Genomic DNA, 17,171 nt, shown 5'->3' with positions numbered 1-17,171 from the left:
AGCTGTTTTTACTACAAAAATGGCTTCTATCAAATACCGAGTCAAGGAATGAGAAGACTTGTACAATCAAAAATTTATGTTTTTTTAATTCTTAATTATTTTTGGAATATTTGTATAATTATTCTTTGAGAATGAAAGTAGAGAGGCAGATCATTGAAACAAACTATTTTAATGCATTTTGATTTGTATTTTTAGACCATAGAATGTGAAACATGTACAAGATATGAAGACTTTTACAAGGCAATATGTATGTCTCATATAGATATACACAGTGGGTTGCAAAAGTATTCAACCTCCTAAAAAAAAGTCAGGTTTCTGTAGATTACAAATGACGCTTACACAGATTGTTCCAGATAGTATGTTTATTGCTAACTAGTGTGCTCTTAAAGTAAATTTTCAAAGTCACATTATTTCTCTGCATTTTTTAAAAATAAAATAAAGTAAAAATGCTGCTTGCATAAGTATTGCATCCCCTGTGTTGTGGAAGCTCTGGGTTTACACAGATGAAAAATATTGCTTTAATAACTGGCTTACAATTGGCCTCTACCTGGAAATTATTAAAAACTGTTAGCTTTTCTAGATAAAATGCCCCCTAATTCTAGTACCATTGGTCAGGCAGTGAATCTGAAGCAAAGCTGTGAAAATGAAGACCAAAGAGCATTCTAGGGAAATTAAAGATAAAGTTATAGACATGCGTAAGATAGGAAAAGACTATAAAATAATATCCAAGTGCTTGGATATCCCAGTGATCACTGTTGGATCAATTGTGAGAAAATGGAAGCTGCATCATAACACCCAGACACTGACTAGATAAGGCGTCCTTAAAACTCAACGTCAGAGCAAGTAGTAGACTTGTGAAGGAAACCACAGAGAGGCCAACAATCACTTTGAAGGAGCCACAGATTTCAGTGGTTGAGACTGAAGTGAATGTGCACCAGTCAACCGTATCAAGAGCTCTGTATACAACTGGCCTGCATGGGAGGATGGGTAGAAAGGAGCCATTACTAAAGAAAAACCACATCAAAGCACATCTGGAGTTTGCCAGAAAGCAGAGTGACCCAGCTAAAATGTGGGATAAGGTTTTGTAGTCAGATGAGATAAAAACGGAGCTTTGTGGCCAAAATTCAACACACTATATATGTGTGGGTCAAACCTAACACGGCCCATTCCTCAGCAAACACCATCCCAACAGTATAGTAAGTTGGGGGGATGCTTTTCCTCAGCGGGGATTGGACATCTTGCTAAACATATAGGGAGATATTGTAAGATAACTGCTTCAGTCTGCTAGAAAACTAAAACTTGGGAGAAAGTTCACCTTTCAGCAGGACAATGATCCCAAGCACAAGGCCAAAGCAACACAGGAATGGTTGAACAACAAAAAGGTGAATGTTCTACAATGGCCAAGTCAAAGTCCAGATATCAATCCAATCAAGAATCTGTGGCACTATTTGAAAATTACAGTCCATAAGCATTATCCAACCAACCTGAACAACCTGGAGCAAATCTGCCAGGAAGAATAAGCAAAAATAACTCCCAAACAGTGTGCAAAGCTGGTAGAAACCTACCCCAACAGACTTAAAGCTGTTATTGCAGCAAAAGGTGGTTCTACCAAATACTAGTGTAAAGGAGTGAATACTTATGCAAGTAGCATTTTTCAGATTTTTATTTTACAAAAAATGCAGAAAAATAATGACTTGTGGCTTTGAAAATTTACTTTAAGAATATACTGGTTTGCAACAAATCCATACAAACCTGATGATTTTTTAGGGGGTCAAATACTTTTGCAAGCCACTGTGCATGTATTTATATTATCCAATATATATATACACACACACTTTTAAACAAACTCAACTAACACAATGGTCAAAAAAAGGTTACCCAGAAACAGTAGGTCTTATCCATGATCTGTGATTATCTGATGTGATGGCAGCAAATGGCATCCTAATTCTCGGAAATATTTTTCATAATTCATTAAAGCCTGACAAATGATGGCATTCTGCTTCAGATTAGAATTTAATCTATAAATGGGTGATAGAAAAACAAGAAGGTAGGTCCAAGCTGAGATCTTCCAAATGGGTTCCTAGTTCTGCACCTCAAATCAAGGGACTTTAGTGTTGTACCAAAGTTTATTTTCAGATTGCAAAATTCTGACTGTTATTTTTGTCTTGCCATCTGCAATCTCCCCAAAAATCTATTCCCAATCATCACCCATTGCTACATTAAAATTACAGTCCAAAGTAAACTGAGGATTTAATGAACCATAAAAATTATTTGCGAGAATACGGAACTCAGTTATTGTCACTACATTATTTGTCTGCAGGTCATAAGTAAGATGAATAACCAAATATATTTATTTTCCAGCTTTATTAACTGCAACGTCCAAAAGGTTACAAAGTAGCATACAGCAAAGACAAACAGCAATTTAGAGTACAAGCAAAACAACCCCACAAATAAAACTTTCAAACACAATCAAAAGCTTTGGTAAATAACCAGACTTTATAAGGTTTACGAAATACCTGAAAATCATTCATTTGACCTAAAGTCAGGCAAAAGTAGATTCCATAAATAAGGACCTGTACATGAGAAGGCTCTCTGGGGCCGATGTAATAAGACCTGCAGCAAAACAGGTGCTCATTTTGAGCACAAGTTTTGATCACAGCGCGTGGCTGAAGCTGCTGCTTCTGTGGGATGTAAAAAAATAATAAATTACGCAAATAATTTGCACGTAGAAATCTGCACAAGTACGGAAAAATGCACATACCTAAGCGTGGTACAAGGCCTATGTACTAAGCATCCACATCCGCGCCGATAATCCGCACATAAAAGCGAGTGAGCGAGCAAACGGGTCTCCCTATTAAGTGAACGTATGACCCTGGAAAGTATTTTTAATATTTCAATTAACTATGCTGCAGAAAACAGGGCAAATATTTTCACAACAATCTTACTGCTCTTCTGGCCATGTATCTGTCTGCCCAGGGAAGCACCTACTTCGGTGCCTAGCTTACCTTGCCATTTGGGTGCTAAGCTAGGTGCTTAGTTGCTCACAAGGCTGCACAATTGGGCATTCAGAAAGGACCTAGCTAATCTTGCTGCTCAGCTGCTCTTCTGGCCGTGTATCTGGCCGCTCGGGCACTGAGCTAGACGCTCAGCTCAGCGCCTAGGGAAACACCTACCTAAGCTGGCCGTTCCAACACCCAGAAAATCGCCTAGCTAAGCTGGCCATTCAGACACCGAGAAAGGTGCTCAGCTAGGTGGTTTTCAGGACACTCAGATGCCGACATAGGCCCCTCAAGTCGGCGCTGACACACTCGTGCCCTGACCATGGTGATAAAAAACCCACATTACAAAACCTGCACTAGCATTAGCACAGCTCCCAACATTGCCTATAATTAGCTAATCGCCTCCTTCGCATGCCATTAGCATGCATTTGTGCAGGAAAAATCACGGGTCTGAAAGCGCATTCGTATGCGCTATTTTCGCATGCACAAAACCCTTATTACGGTCACGTATAGGGCTTTGCAAGGGAAAACGCACGTACAAACACGCAAACATACGCGCACAAACCCGCGGCAGCTTCAGCACACCTTATCACATCGGCCCCTCTGTGTGGTAGCCACTAATCTAATACCATCAGGAACCAATAAAGGCCTGAGAAGATGGCAAGGCCCTTGTTGGTGGATACAGATGGCTACAGTTCTAAAGATATGCAGGAGTACCATCATGGACAATTTGCTACATCAGACATAAGAATGAAGTCTGTCTTTTGAGAAACTAGTAACCAATGAGGGGCTTTGGGCACTGGCTTGATATGGCCATAGAATTTATTCCCTGTAATAAAATAGACCACAGTGTCTTGCACCAATTGGAGCTTTGGTACTTAGGAACCCCCAACTAAGAGTTACAGTAGTCCAACCGCATGCAAATTAACGCCTGAACCAAGGTGAGCAAATCGTCTTTTCCAAAGTTGGGAGAAAGATGCTACCAATGCCAAATAGAAGTGACAGGAGTTAAAAATCAGTAGTTAATTTTAGTAGTAGGTTTGGTTGAAGGGACTGCAGTACATACATACACAAATGCGTTCATTTATAAGGATTCAGTTTACAAAAGACCAACACTATTTCAGTTGTCGTGTTTTTTCCTTTGACAGATTTTAGGGTTTTGATATTTGCTAACTATTCAGACTCCACTAAGAATATACCATTGTTTATAATTATTACGTTATACCCATCAACTTTACATTAGGATGCAGGTCAATAAAAGAGCATGAAACAAAGAAATATAAAATGTGATGGCAGATAGGAACTGCAAGGCCCATTGAGTCCATCCAATTTAATTTCTGGTGAAATGGCATAGACCTCAGTTGATCTCTTGCTTTTCACTCACTTCCTCATATCTAGGAAACCTCTGTTTCTTGAACTTTGTTACTGTTTTTGCTTCTATTGTATCTTTCGGGAAGCCATTCCATACATCCACTACTCTTTCTGGGGGAAAAAACAGGAAAATGTTCTTACCTGTTCCCCCCAAGAGAATCCTGAAGAAGCCTCGTTAGCTTTGAATCTCTATAAGGAACATGAGTGACCTTCTTGCTTTTATCACCTAATGCACTTATCACATTGCCCAATGCCAACTGCAATGCAGACAGAAAAATGCCAGGGCTATAAAATTCATATGGACTGAAATCATATAAAATAAAATGCATATTGAGCTGTCAACATGCCATTGTCTGATCCATGCTGAAAGAATTTTCTGACCCATTTTTTTACATGTCAAAGTTATTTAAAGTAAAAATACCAATTCAGTTAGACAAAACATTAAAGAAACTTCTTTCTATTCTGCAAAGTATATGTGCACTCATATGTATGTTATAAATGCAACTGGTATTACTGTTACATGTTTTGTTTGAATGCAATTTTATCAAAAACATGCATTAATTTCAAACTTATCAGTACACCAATTTTCTTTACTTTTCTAGCAAAATTAATTGGAGTTAAAAATGAACTAGAATGACATTCTAAAATAATATCTTTTTACTCTGCAGAAAAAAGTATTTTACATCTATGAAAAAATATAAATGAAAGTTCTCCATGTTTTCAATATGAAATGAACTAGCTAGCTCAAAATAAGAAGTGTAAAACCTTTTAGGTACTAACTACAAATAAAAAGTTCTAATTCTTTTCAATTCAAAACAGATATACTGCAATCCATTTTGTTTCAAATCTTGAGAAAACTATAATTCTTCCCTCTGGGTGGCACTACAACCTAGTAATTCAAACACAATCCATTATGTGGAAATAAGGATCAAACAAACAACTTACCTTTTTAGTAGACTAATAAATTACATCTACGACCAACTTTGGAGAACTGGGCTCTCTTCACCAGGTCAGTGAAGAAACAGCGCAGTTAACAGTGGGTTTAAAAGAGTATAGAACAGGAGTAGGCAACTCCAGTTCTGGAGCGCCACAAATAGATCTGATTTTAAGGATATACCCAATGATTATGCATGAGGTATGCCTCCACTGCATGAAAATAAAGCTCATGCATATTCACTGAGGATGCCCTGAAAACCAGACCAATCTGTGGCATCCCAGGACTGGAGATATTTACCCTTCGAGTAAGAGTACGTACTTTTTTGCATTTTTTACCTCTTATCAATGGGGATTGCAGAAGATGCTCACAAAGCCTATTAAAACTGTTTCTGGCATATAGTAGTGGTGGTAGTGTTGGGGGGGACCCACTTCGGAAGGCAAGTCCACTACATTTTTAGTGTCAAAGAGGGAGCACTCTTCTAAATAATTTCAGTCTAAGCCTTATCCAAAACTGCCAGGTAACCCAGATAAAGAAATTGTTAAACTATATAAATCAAATGTTCAAGTGTTTGCTAAAGTATGAACTGTTGCAGATACAGTTAAGCATTTTGTTGTTTTATGAACCACTGTATTTCAACAATTAACAGTTAAAATGTGTCCAGGAGTGAAACAGGTTACTAAATGGAACTGCTTAACACTAAAATAATTTTGACCTATAGCATGGCATTCTTCTGTCTAGGGCTAAAGATCCCACAGAGTCCACAAGAGACTTTTTTTTTTTTTTGTTGTTGCCGATGAAGTAACATTTGGAAACAACAGAAGAAACTTCAGCACTCTTTTTCAGAAACCAATCCCAGGTATCTAACTTGTGGCTGAGTTTCCCCAGAGGAAAATTTATTTTTCCAAAATATTCTGTTATATTCTGTTATTAAGACTTCTCTTACGCACAAAAGGTGCGAGAGCCTAGTTCTCTAGAAGGAATTCTACAATCTTCGCAATGCTAAAAATCAAGCGCATTACTTCTCAGCACAAGCTGAGCTGTTTAATAAATATGTTTTATACAGTGCCTCGCACTGTTACAGTGTTGTAATCCATACTTTGTTTACACACAACACCGCAGGAAACATCTCAGAAATAAATTTTAACTATTTTTAGGAAGAATTGCCAGCATTACTGCCTATCAAACATAGCTCTAGGGTCAACCCTACACTTGCTGGCAAGACCAATAGCCTGGTTAGTAATGGATTTCAGCCATTGTTCGCTGTGAAAGTAAAGCCATTAATTCCATGCATTCCCACTTCAGAAATTAATAAACACAAGAAAAGAGGTTATAGGCAACCTGGAGGAACAAGCCCAGAATCTTACTAGTCCGCAATTGATGGAAATTCCTTCTTTGGCTCTCTCTCCTGTAGCTCCTGTGCGTTTTAATCTTTCAGATCCCGCCAGGTCAACAAAATGGAACTTGGCAGTAAGGGTCTCAAATTCATTCAGTTGAGATGATTCAGATATTATCCTATTATCCATCTCATTTTCCTGCAACACAAGCAAATGAGCCACTCCATAAAGCACATACGTGCACGTATAAAACATTTTTATAGATATAGAGAGATAGATATCAACATTATTACTGCACAGATGACAAAATTAATAATGATTACAATTTTTCCTAATATATATGTTTTTATACAGAGGAAATGTGTCATCTATGTAAAACATGATATTATAAAACTAGGAGTTACTCTTATCTAATCAGGATGCAATGATTTAAGACCATGGAAAATTATTTCACCATATCTTCATAACAGCTTCAACTATAAAGGCATTTATAAAAATTAAGAAAATCTTCTGGATTTCTTAGGTTCTTATGTTCAGATTCATTTATCACTGAACAAAAAAAAAGGAAAGAGAAAATTTAGGACATGCTGTTCAGATTGGTTCGGTATCATTCACTTGGAATTTAAAATAATGCAATGTCAATGAACTTAAACCTTTAAGCATGTAATGCTTCTGCTTTGACAGTAATAACCTACCCCACCGGGGTACAACCTGCATTTGGAATAAACACTCCAGCTTTGCCCTAGAGTTTACAAGTGTAGGAGATATTTATTTTTGAGGGGTATGCCATTTTATAGTTATCACTTCATTATGAAAGGAACTGCAAGACAGAGAAATCTCCAATTGAAATTGCATTACACCTGATACTTGGTCAGCACATACTGCCCAGCCTTTTGTAATGAGAAAGTTACACAGTTGTCTGCTTGCCCAGGCAATCACCCTACATCTTCAGAACTTGCTCTATGGTTCCAATTCTCGACATAAAGAGGAGAATGACGTTATAACACAAAAATATTTGATTGAAATGAAGAATATGGGAAAACCTCTATGTTAAAGGGCTCTGGATTGTGCCATACTTTGAATACAACTAATAGAAACTGTCTTTTATTTCTGTGTTTCTCTTTAAGCAGTAATTGGAGACTGAATTTTAAATGAGGAAGAATATTGTGGTAAATTAAGTTAACTGGGAAACAAAATATTTTTAAAATCAGTCCTCTCTCTTTTATTAATGAGGGAACTTGACATCACAGCATGTATGACATTCCTGCAGTTATATCAATGACTTCACTGGAGGAACTTGAAAACTTGGATGTAAGAACAAGAAAACTTCTCTATAGATTACACATATAGAGCTACCATTATAGGCCTCCAGGCATACTTAACAAGATGAACAATCCCAGTTATTAAAAAAAAAATCTTAAGTATGAAAGTGAATGGCCAGAATTGGCACCATCCTTAAACTTGGACAAGCATTCCAACGAGCAGAAGGAATGAGTGAGAATCCACAAGCAACCTTGAAGAAGCAAAAAGAATTGCAAAACAAAAGAAAAATTCAATAAACAGCTAGACCAAAAAACAAGGAAAAACAATTGGTAAAAGAAGAAATACAACAGGAAACGCAAAGCAGAGTTGCTTACTTGTAACAGGTGTTACTCAAGTCAGCATGATGTCAGTCCTCACACATGGGTGACATGATCGGATGGAGCCCCGCATGGAAAACTTATGTCAAAATTTCTACAACTTTGACTGAGCCTCATTGAGCATGCAACATACCACACATCCACACGGGGTTCCTTGAGTCTTATAGAGTTAAGAGAATAATAAATAAAAATGAGAAAACCCACATTGTGGAAACCCAACTCTGCAGGTTGGCAGGCGGGATTCGTGAGAACTGACATCCTGCTGTCCTCAAAGCAACTCTGCTCTCTCCGAGGACAAGCAGGATGGCAATCCTCATAAATGGGTGAATCACTAGCTACAGGGGGCCCCTCAACGTAAAAGGGGACCAACAAAACAAAATAAATTCTAAGGGGCACAACAACTAGTTTTGTTAATAATAACGTGTGGGGGGGGGGGGAGGGGAGCAGCCTGAAAAGAAAGAATGGCCCTAGGCGGGAACAGAGTTCGGTTCTACACCTCAAACAAATTCTGAAGGTCAGATTAGCCAAACCTTCTGTCGTATTGGCCAGCCCTATCCAGACAGTAATATAATGCAAATGAGTGAATGGAACTTCATGTCGCAGCCCTGCAAATCTCCTCCATGGGGATCGCTCGCAAGTGGGCCACCAACGCTGCCATGGCTCAAATAGAATGAGACCTAACATGGCCCTCAAGATGCAGTCCTGCCTGGGCATAACAGAAAGAGATGTAGTCTGTCAGCCAATTCGAAAGCATCTGTTTGGCAACGACAATCCCCAACCTGGTCTGATCAAAAGACCTTCGTCCCAATGATAGGCAAAGATATCAAGGCATCTGAGGTGGGTGTGTCACGTGTCTTTACAGGGAGAAGAATTGAGGAACCTTCCTGTTCCAAGGATCTGCAAAGGCTTACCCAGAGGCAGAAGATCTGATCTGCGACCCCTCGGTCCAGAGACTATTTGTGGGATCTAAAAACACGACTTAAGTCTGTCTGCTATCACATTCTCTATTCTGGCCAGATACACGGACCTGAGTACCATCCCATGCGAGAGGGCCCATGACCAGATCTGGATTGCTATCTAACACAGGAGGTACAATCCCATACCTCCCTGCTTGTTATCATACCACATGGATACTTGGTTGGCAATCTGTATCAGCACAATTTTGTTGGACAACCGATCTCTGAAGGCCCACAGCATGTACCTGATTGCCTAGAGCTCTAGGAAATTGATTTGGCAGAGACATTCGAAGGCGGACTATAAACCATGGGTGCTAAGTCCATCTACATGAGCTCCCCCAACCTAGTGTAGACGCATCCGTGATAAGGACAATTTAAGTGGGAAGACTTTGGAAGGTCACCTCCCCCCCATTCCAGATTCGCAATGTCTCACCACCAGGACAAAGAGGCCTGGGGGGATGGTGCAACTTGAATGTGATCCTGTAGGTCTTGAGTGGTTTGGCGCCACTGCAACCTTAAGGTCCACTGAGCCTTTCGCATATGCAAAAGTGCCAAGGGAGAGATGTGCACTGTAGCGGCTCATCTGCCATGCTGACACCTGCTGGTTCTATTGAATTTCCACTGCAATGGTCATCAGATTGATGGCCCTTTGCTGGGACAGGAAGGCCTTGGCCTGAGCCATGTCTAGCAGGGCTCCGATAAAGTCCAATTGTGGTGAGGGGCTGAGATGGGACTTCGGATAGTTGACAACGAACTCTAGTAACTCCAACACCCAGATGGTCATGCATATGGATTCTTCAGACCCCACCTGAGAGGTGCTCTTGAAAAGTCAATCATCTAGATACAGGAAAACATGAACTCTCAGTCAGAGAAGGAGCACTGTCACCATGGCTAGGCATTTTGTGAAGACATGTGGGGCTCACGTGAGCCCAAAAGGCAGAACAATATACTGGAAATGTTGATTTCCCACCATGAAACAGAGATACTTCAGATATCCTGGAAAGATCTGTGTGCGTGTAGGTGTCTTTTAGATCGCGGGAGCAGAGCCAGCCCCCTTTTAGCAAGGAGGAGATTAGCTACCCAGGTAAACCATCTTAACTTTTCTCTTTTGATGAATTTGTTCACGGCTCTTAGATCTAGAATGGGATGAAGTCCCTGTTTTCTTTGGCATCAGAAAGTACTGGCAACAGCAGAACCAGGGGTCATGATTTAAAACTCTAGGGTGGAAGACTCAGAACCAATGTCAGGAAGTGTTTCTTCACAGAGAGGTAAATGCCTGGAACGCCCTTCCAGAGGAAGTGAAGACCAAAACTGTGAAGGATTTCAAAGGAGTGTGGGATAAACACTGTGGATCCCTAAAGTCTAGAGGATGTGAATGAAGAGAAGAGGCATGGGGGTGGCTTGCGGGAATGACAGCTACTAGCTGTTGATTAGTAAGCTTATTCAATAAACATACACATGGTTAATGCAACTCCAACATTGCTCTATGCTTCAACAGCAAGAGGAAATGCGGAAAAAAGAATTTGCATTCACAAAAAAGCGTAGGTGTAGCTTGCTTGTTACAGAGGTTACTACCCCGAATCAATTAAACCTGATGCTTCACTTGGAATACATATCCAGCACAGCTCACTGCTTCAACGGCATTGGGAGGATGAAGAAAAGAGGATTTATATTCAGTCAACAACCAACAAGGACTGAATTGCACAGGCTGGGTAAACAAATAAGCATGGGAGTACTTTGCTTATTGCGGCGGTTACTACCCCTAACCAATTAAGCTTGATACTTCACTTAGATGCAGCTCCAGCACTGCTCTCTACATCAGTGGTGGGGGTGGAAGGTAACTAGAACCAAAAAGTTACTAATAAGAGCCAAGAGTAACAGATAAATATGAGAAAAAATAAGTGTGAAAGCTTGCTGGGCAGACTGGATGGGCCCTTTGGTCTTCTTCTGCCATCATTCTATGTTTTTGAGTAAAATCCCTGCCCTCTTTGCCCTGGTGGGACAGGCTCAATTGCTGAGGGAGAAGAGCTCTGCTACAAATACCTCCTGATGTGCTACCAGGCCCAAAATGGGCTTGAGGGGGGGGGGAGCAATTTGGCCTGGCACCCAATAGATTTAATTTGTACCCCTCATGAAAAATGGAAAGAACCCATTGGGACACTGGTTTGTAGACTTCCTCCATTGCTTTGGATATGGGCGACCTGGCTATGATCCCTGCGATCCAGTCAAAACATTGTCCCCAAGGGACCTGGTGTTGCTGACAGAAGCGAGGGGGCAGAGGATACTACCTCTTCGGTGGAAGGACTTCCTAGGCCCAAACCTCGATGACCTCCTGGCTGAGAAGGCAGGTCTTGAGTACCAGTGGAGAACTGCTGAAGTGTCACAAGGTGATCTCCTCACAAGGAAACGTGAAAAAAACAATAGCGAAAAATCACTTCAAGGAAGTTAGAAAAAATTGTGAAAAAAGATGAGGCTCACCCACTGTGAGAAGCGAGAATCTGCAGAAAAGAAGAGACTGGATGCATGGTATACTGCATGCTCAACAGGCTCAGTCAAAGTTCTAGAAAACTTTGACATAAGTTTTCTATACCGGGCTGCATCCAATGATGTCATCTACGTGCGAGGACTGCCACCCTTCTTGTCCTTGGAGAACATTTCTTCAACAATGACATGTGGATCAATACATGATACAGGAATGGCTAAGGAGAGATGAAGTTAAACCTAAACATGAGAGATTGATAGTTGCAGAACAGGACTACAGGCAAAATGGCTCACAGCTCGTATAAAAAAATAAAACAGAAAAATTCAGATTTTGTAAAACAGAACTGAAACGGATGCACATCTAATCGCTGGGTGTGACCGTGCAGACATCAGAAAGTTTGTACACGGAAAGGCACAATAAAGTAGCACGGTTCATCCACTGGAAACTGTGTAAACGCTATACTATCACTGTATCAGAAAAACATTTGGATCTTGACCATGAAGGAATTGCAGAGAATGAAGAAGTCATGATCACCTGGGACATTCCCTTTCTAACCAATAAAAGCTTGATGCTAGAAAACCAGATACAGAAGTAAAAAGAAAAAAAAACTGAATGACATTGCTAATTGAAATATCAGCACCAAGCATTCTGTATAATGCATAGAGAAAGAAGACCATCAAGTATCATAAAATGCCATTAGAGGCCACAAAAATGTGGCAGAAAGATAAAGAAATAGTCCCAAATGTATTGTGCGCCACCATTCTGATTAAAAAGAACTTCCAGGAAAACCTTGGTACATTGCCTTATGAACGCCAGAAGAATTTGCACAATGCAAGTATTAAGAGCACTAGCAATAAATCTGAATGACAGATTATATCCAACATGTTCTGACTTACGAGAGAAGTTGAATCCTGTCATGGTTTGCACAAAAAAAAAAAAAAACACTAACCCATTTGAAGACAGTGCCCCTAACAGGAGTTTTCTGCATGAAGCCACACGAGAAGCCAGGCTCCACATTCTACATTAAAATACACAAAAACTAGTGAGATTTTTAAAACAGATTCAGTTTCCAAACATAACAGAATGCTAGGAATTATTAGGAATTATTAGGAATGGTGAATAAAATGGAGAATCTCATAATGCCTCTGTACCACTCCATGGTAAGACCACACCTTGAGTACCCAGTGCAATTCATCTAAAAAAAAAGATATAGTTGTCCTGGAAAAGGAACAGAGGAAGGCCACCAAAATGAGAAAATAAGAAAAGGCTAAAGAGGTTAGGGCTGTTCAGTTTGGAGAAGAGACTGCCAAGGGGAGATATGATAAGAGATCTATAAAATCATAAGTAGATTAGAATGGGCAAATGTGCATCAGTTATTTACTCTTTCGGATAATACAAGGACTAGGAGGCACTTCATAAAGTTAGCAAGTAGCACATTTAAAACACATTGGAGAAAGTCCTTTCTCACTCAAAACACAATTAAACTCTGGAATTCATTACTAGAGAATGTGGTTAAGGCAGTTAGCATAGCTGGGTTTAAAAAAAAGTATTGGACAAGCTCCTGGAGGAGAAGTCCATAAACTGCTATTAATCAAGTTGACTTAGAGAACTGTCACTGCTTATTACCAGCATTAGTAGCATGGGATTTATTTACTGTTTGGGAATTGCGAAGTACTTGTATCCTGGATTGCCACTGCTGGAAACAGGATTCTGGGCTTGATGGACCCTCAGTCTGACCAAATATGGCAACTTATGTTGCTATGGTTAAGGTAGCAGCTTTTCAATTACAGTGAATTTCGAAAAAAGTGTATGGCCGTCCTCTTAAGGAAGTTTAAGGTATCTTATTATTCTTCATTATTTCACAAAGAGGAAATGCTTCTGTTCTAATGCTATCTTAATTTTACTAGACTAGCACTTAATTATAGAGCATGTAGATTAATTATATCTACAAACTTTTTAGTTATAAGGCAGGCGTAGGCAACCTTTTTGAATGGGAATCGGGGAGCGGGCCGGCGATATTTCATGGACGGATGTAGGAGCGGGGCTCTGAGATGAACCATCCCGGGAGGGTTGGTGTCCCCGAAAGGACTGGGACCAATCTTGGGACCGTGATGACAGAGGCTTCTGGGACCCTGGTCTTGACTGACGCAAACGCCTTTGTCCACGAAATCGATTTCTGAAGTGTTGAAAGACCAGAAGGTCTTTGGCCAGGGAGCTTATGTACCTTGTTCTCACCCAGGATTTTATAATCTCGACGTCCTCTGGGAGAGGATAGAGCTTATCCATGGCTCTTCTGACTCATAGACTAGACCTCTGGAGAGTCCCATTCCTTGGATAACAACTGTAATACAGAATCTCCTTTGCTAGCTCCTGAACTTGCCCCTGAAGAATCTTGAGGCACATCAAAATCCAATTCCTGAAAGGACATGGGGAATAAGGTGCACCAGCTCCTTTTTCTGAAATAGACGCAAAACTCTAGGATCATCCCTTCCAGCTGTGCGCCTGAAACTGAATTATTTTGATCCTGATCCGGATCCACCGGAGATGGATCATGTGAGCCAGAATGGGGGGACTACCCAAACCCGGGAAGTCCCCTAAGGAGCCCCTAAAACACCCTGGGAGTCATCCACCCAACTCACCTTAGAGGGAGCAGGAGCAGAGCCATCCTGCTGATTCATGCGTGCCAGATATGCATTGTGCATGAGGAGCACAAAATCCGTAAAGAAAGCAGGTAGGGGAGGGGGCCAGCAGGAGAGGGTCCCGGGACTGCCCCCCCGCCGGGGGGGGGGTTCCTCCAGAGCTAACACGGGTGGTGCAGGGAAAGAATTCACGTGCAGACTGCCATTTGGCTGCGTTTCAGCAGTCTCCCCCGAAATCAAGATGGTCACCATTTCCGCACTCGGCGCAAACGGGCCCGACCTCCCTGATGGCAACTGCAAGGCCTGCTGATCTGCCGCTCTCAAGGAGCCCTCCCCACCGGGGAGGCACCCAGAGCAAATCCCTTCGTGGGAGAGCCATGTCCCGGGCTCCCCACAGGCGGAGCATCGCACCAAGCATGGCATGGGGTCAAAAATGCGGCTGACTGAAGCTGCGAGAGTACACCCCCGAAGCCTGGCAGGAACAGGTAAGCCGGACTAACCTCTGCTCCGAACGAGTAGCGCAACCGCCTGTAAAGACAAATACAGGGACTGGCTGAGGAAAGCCGCGTCTCAGCCAGCACTGCCCTGATGCAAGAACTTCTCCGGGCAGCCAGTTGCAGCGCAGGGGGAGAAGCTGGATCACCAGCTTACACCCCCGCAAGCCAGGTCACTGCTAACAATCACCTACCTGACACTAAAACCAGGTGAAAATGCAAGATATCTCTTTACCTCAGGTTGTCTTTGTTCTTTTTTTTACAATAGACAAGAGAGAAAACTAAGGCGGAAAGTTTCCTCAAAAACCCTTTTTTTACAATTGATCCATTCAAAGGAATAAGCAAATGTTGCCTTACCTGTAACAGGTGTTCTCACAGGACAGCAGGATGTTTAGTCCTCACATATGGGTGACATCATCAGGATGGCACCTAATCTCAGAAAACTTCTGTCAAAGTTTCCAGACCTTTGACTGGCCCCTACTGGGCATGCCCAGCATGGCACTAACCCTGCAGCCAGCAGGGGTCCCCCTTCCGTCTTGTTTTGAAAGCTACAGGCAGTGCCGAAAAATAAAATAAGAAAACGAACCCAACACCGCGGGGAGGCGGGCGAGTTTCGTGAGGATTAACATCCTGCTGTCCTGTGAGAACACCTGTTACAGGTAAGCAACATTTGCTTTCTCACAGGACAAGCAGGATGGTAGTCCTCACATATGGGTGAGTACCGAGCTGAAGATGTCCGAACATGCACCAAATGTGCCCAACGGCGTGCAACAGGCACAACAACTGGGGTGGAATTTGGTAGAGGGCATCCTGAACCCCACCGGGCAGGCGGAAGGGTGTGGGTACGCCACGTTGGAAAAAGGTTACACAGGACAGACTGGCCGAAGATGGAATTCTGTCTTCCTGCTTTGTCAAAACAATAGTGGGCTGCGAAGGTATGGAGAGAACTCCATGTGGCAGCCCTGCAAATGTCAGGAAGTGGCACCGATCGCAGGTGTGCTACTGAAGTCGCCATGGCTCTCACAGAGTATGCTTTAACATGGTCTTGAAAAGGAATGCCTGCTTGCTGGTAGCAAAGAGATATGCAGTCCGCCAACCAGGAGGAGAGAGTCTGCTTACCCACAGGTTGCCCTAATTTGTTGGGATGGAAAGAGACTAATAACTGAGTGCTCTTCCTGTGGGCAACTGTACGGTCTAGATAGAAAGCTAGAGCCCGTTTACAGTCAAGGGCAGGCAGAGCCTGTTCCCCTGGATTGGAATGGGGCCTGGGAAAGAAGGTAGGTAGTATGATGGATTGATTATTTATTTAACGCTTTTCTATACCGGCATTCATGATGTGTATCATATCATACCGGTTTACATGGAACAAGGGGTGAACATTAACTTAACTTAACATTGAACAAGAGGCAAAGTTACAAAAAACAAGGTGGAGCGAACTTGGACATTGAGGTAGCAAGCGGCTACAGAAAAAGGAGAAGGTCTTACACAAGTGGTAAACTAGGGGATGCCTGGGTCTATAAGGAGTGCTTTCCTACATGTGAAACTCCGAAACTACCTTAGGTAAGAATTTAGGGTGAGTGCGGAGTTTAGTGTAACGCGGATAGGTAACTAGGGCCTGTAACTCACTAACCCTACGAGCTGAAGTGATAGCCAAAAGGAAAATCACTTTCCATGTGAGATATTTTAGGTCACAGGAGTGAAGAGGATCGAATAGTGGTTTCATGAGCCTACCGAGAACCAGATTAAGGTCCCAAGAAGGGGCCGGAGGACGTAAAGTTGACTTGATATGGAGCAAGCCTTTCAAAAAGCGTGTTACGAGGGGTTGTACTGATATAGGGACATCCCCGACACCTTTATGGAAGGCGGCTACCGCACTGACATGCATTCTGATGGAAGATGTCTTAAGACCTGACTCTGACAAATGCCAGAGATAGTCCAAAAACCTTGGTATTGGACAGGAAAAGGGATCAAGGGACTGCGAAGTGCACCATGATGTGTACCTTTTCCATTTATAGGAATAAGATTCTTGTGGAAGGCTTCCGTGAAGCAATCAGGACACGAGAAACCGAATCTGAAAGGTTAAGTGGTGAAGGATTAACCTTTCAACATCCATGCCGTCGGAGACAAGGCCTGAAGATTGGGATGGCGTAGGCATCCGCCATTTTGAGTGATCAGATGCGGGTCCGTTCCCAAGGGAATGTGCCTGCGGATGGAGAGATCCTGGAGTATGGGAAACCACACTTGGCGTGGCCAGTGAGGTGCTATCAGGATCATGGTTCCCTTGTCCTGACGTAGCTTCACAAGAGTCTTCGAGAGAAG

The 17,171-nt window shown here is 41.9% G+C and overlaps 1 protein-coding gene across 1 annotated transcript in view; it reads right to left on the bottom strand.

Moving 5' to 3' along the window:
* Positions 1-17,171, bottom strand: part of KIF21A (kinesin family member 21A) — a 443,437-nt gene that overhangs the window by 258,460 nt on the left and 167,806 nt on the right. The window contains 2 exon segments of the mRNA XM_029617139.1: positions 4,512-4,627; positions 6,672-6,839. Of these exon segments, the coding sequence (XP_029472999.1) occupies positions 4,512-4,627; positions 6,672-6,839 (284 nt within the window).

This window comes from Rhinatrema bivittatum, chromosome 9 (assembly GCF_901001135.1).
Source record: "Rhinatrema bivittatum chromosome 9, aRhiBiv1.1, whole genome shotgun sequence".
NCBI classification, from domain to species: Eukaryota; Metazoa; Chordata; class Amphibia; order Gymnophiona; family Rhinatrematidae; genus Rhinatrema; species Rhinatrema bivittatum.
The sequence above is the reverse complement of the archived record's forward strand: the minus strand, read 5'-3'. Positions and strand labels throughout refer to the sequence as shown.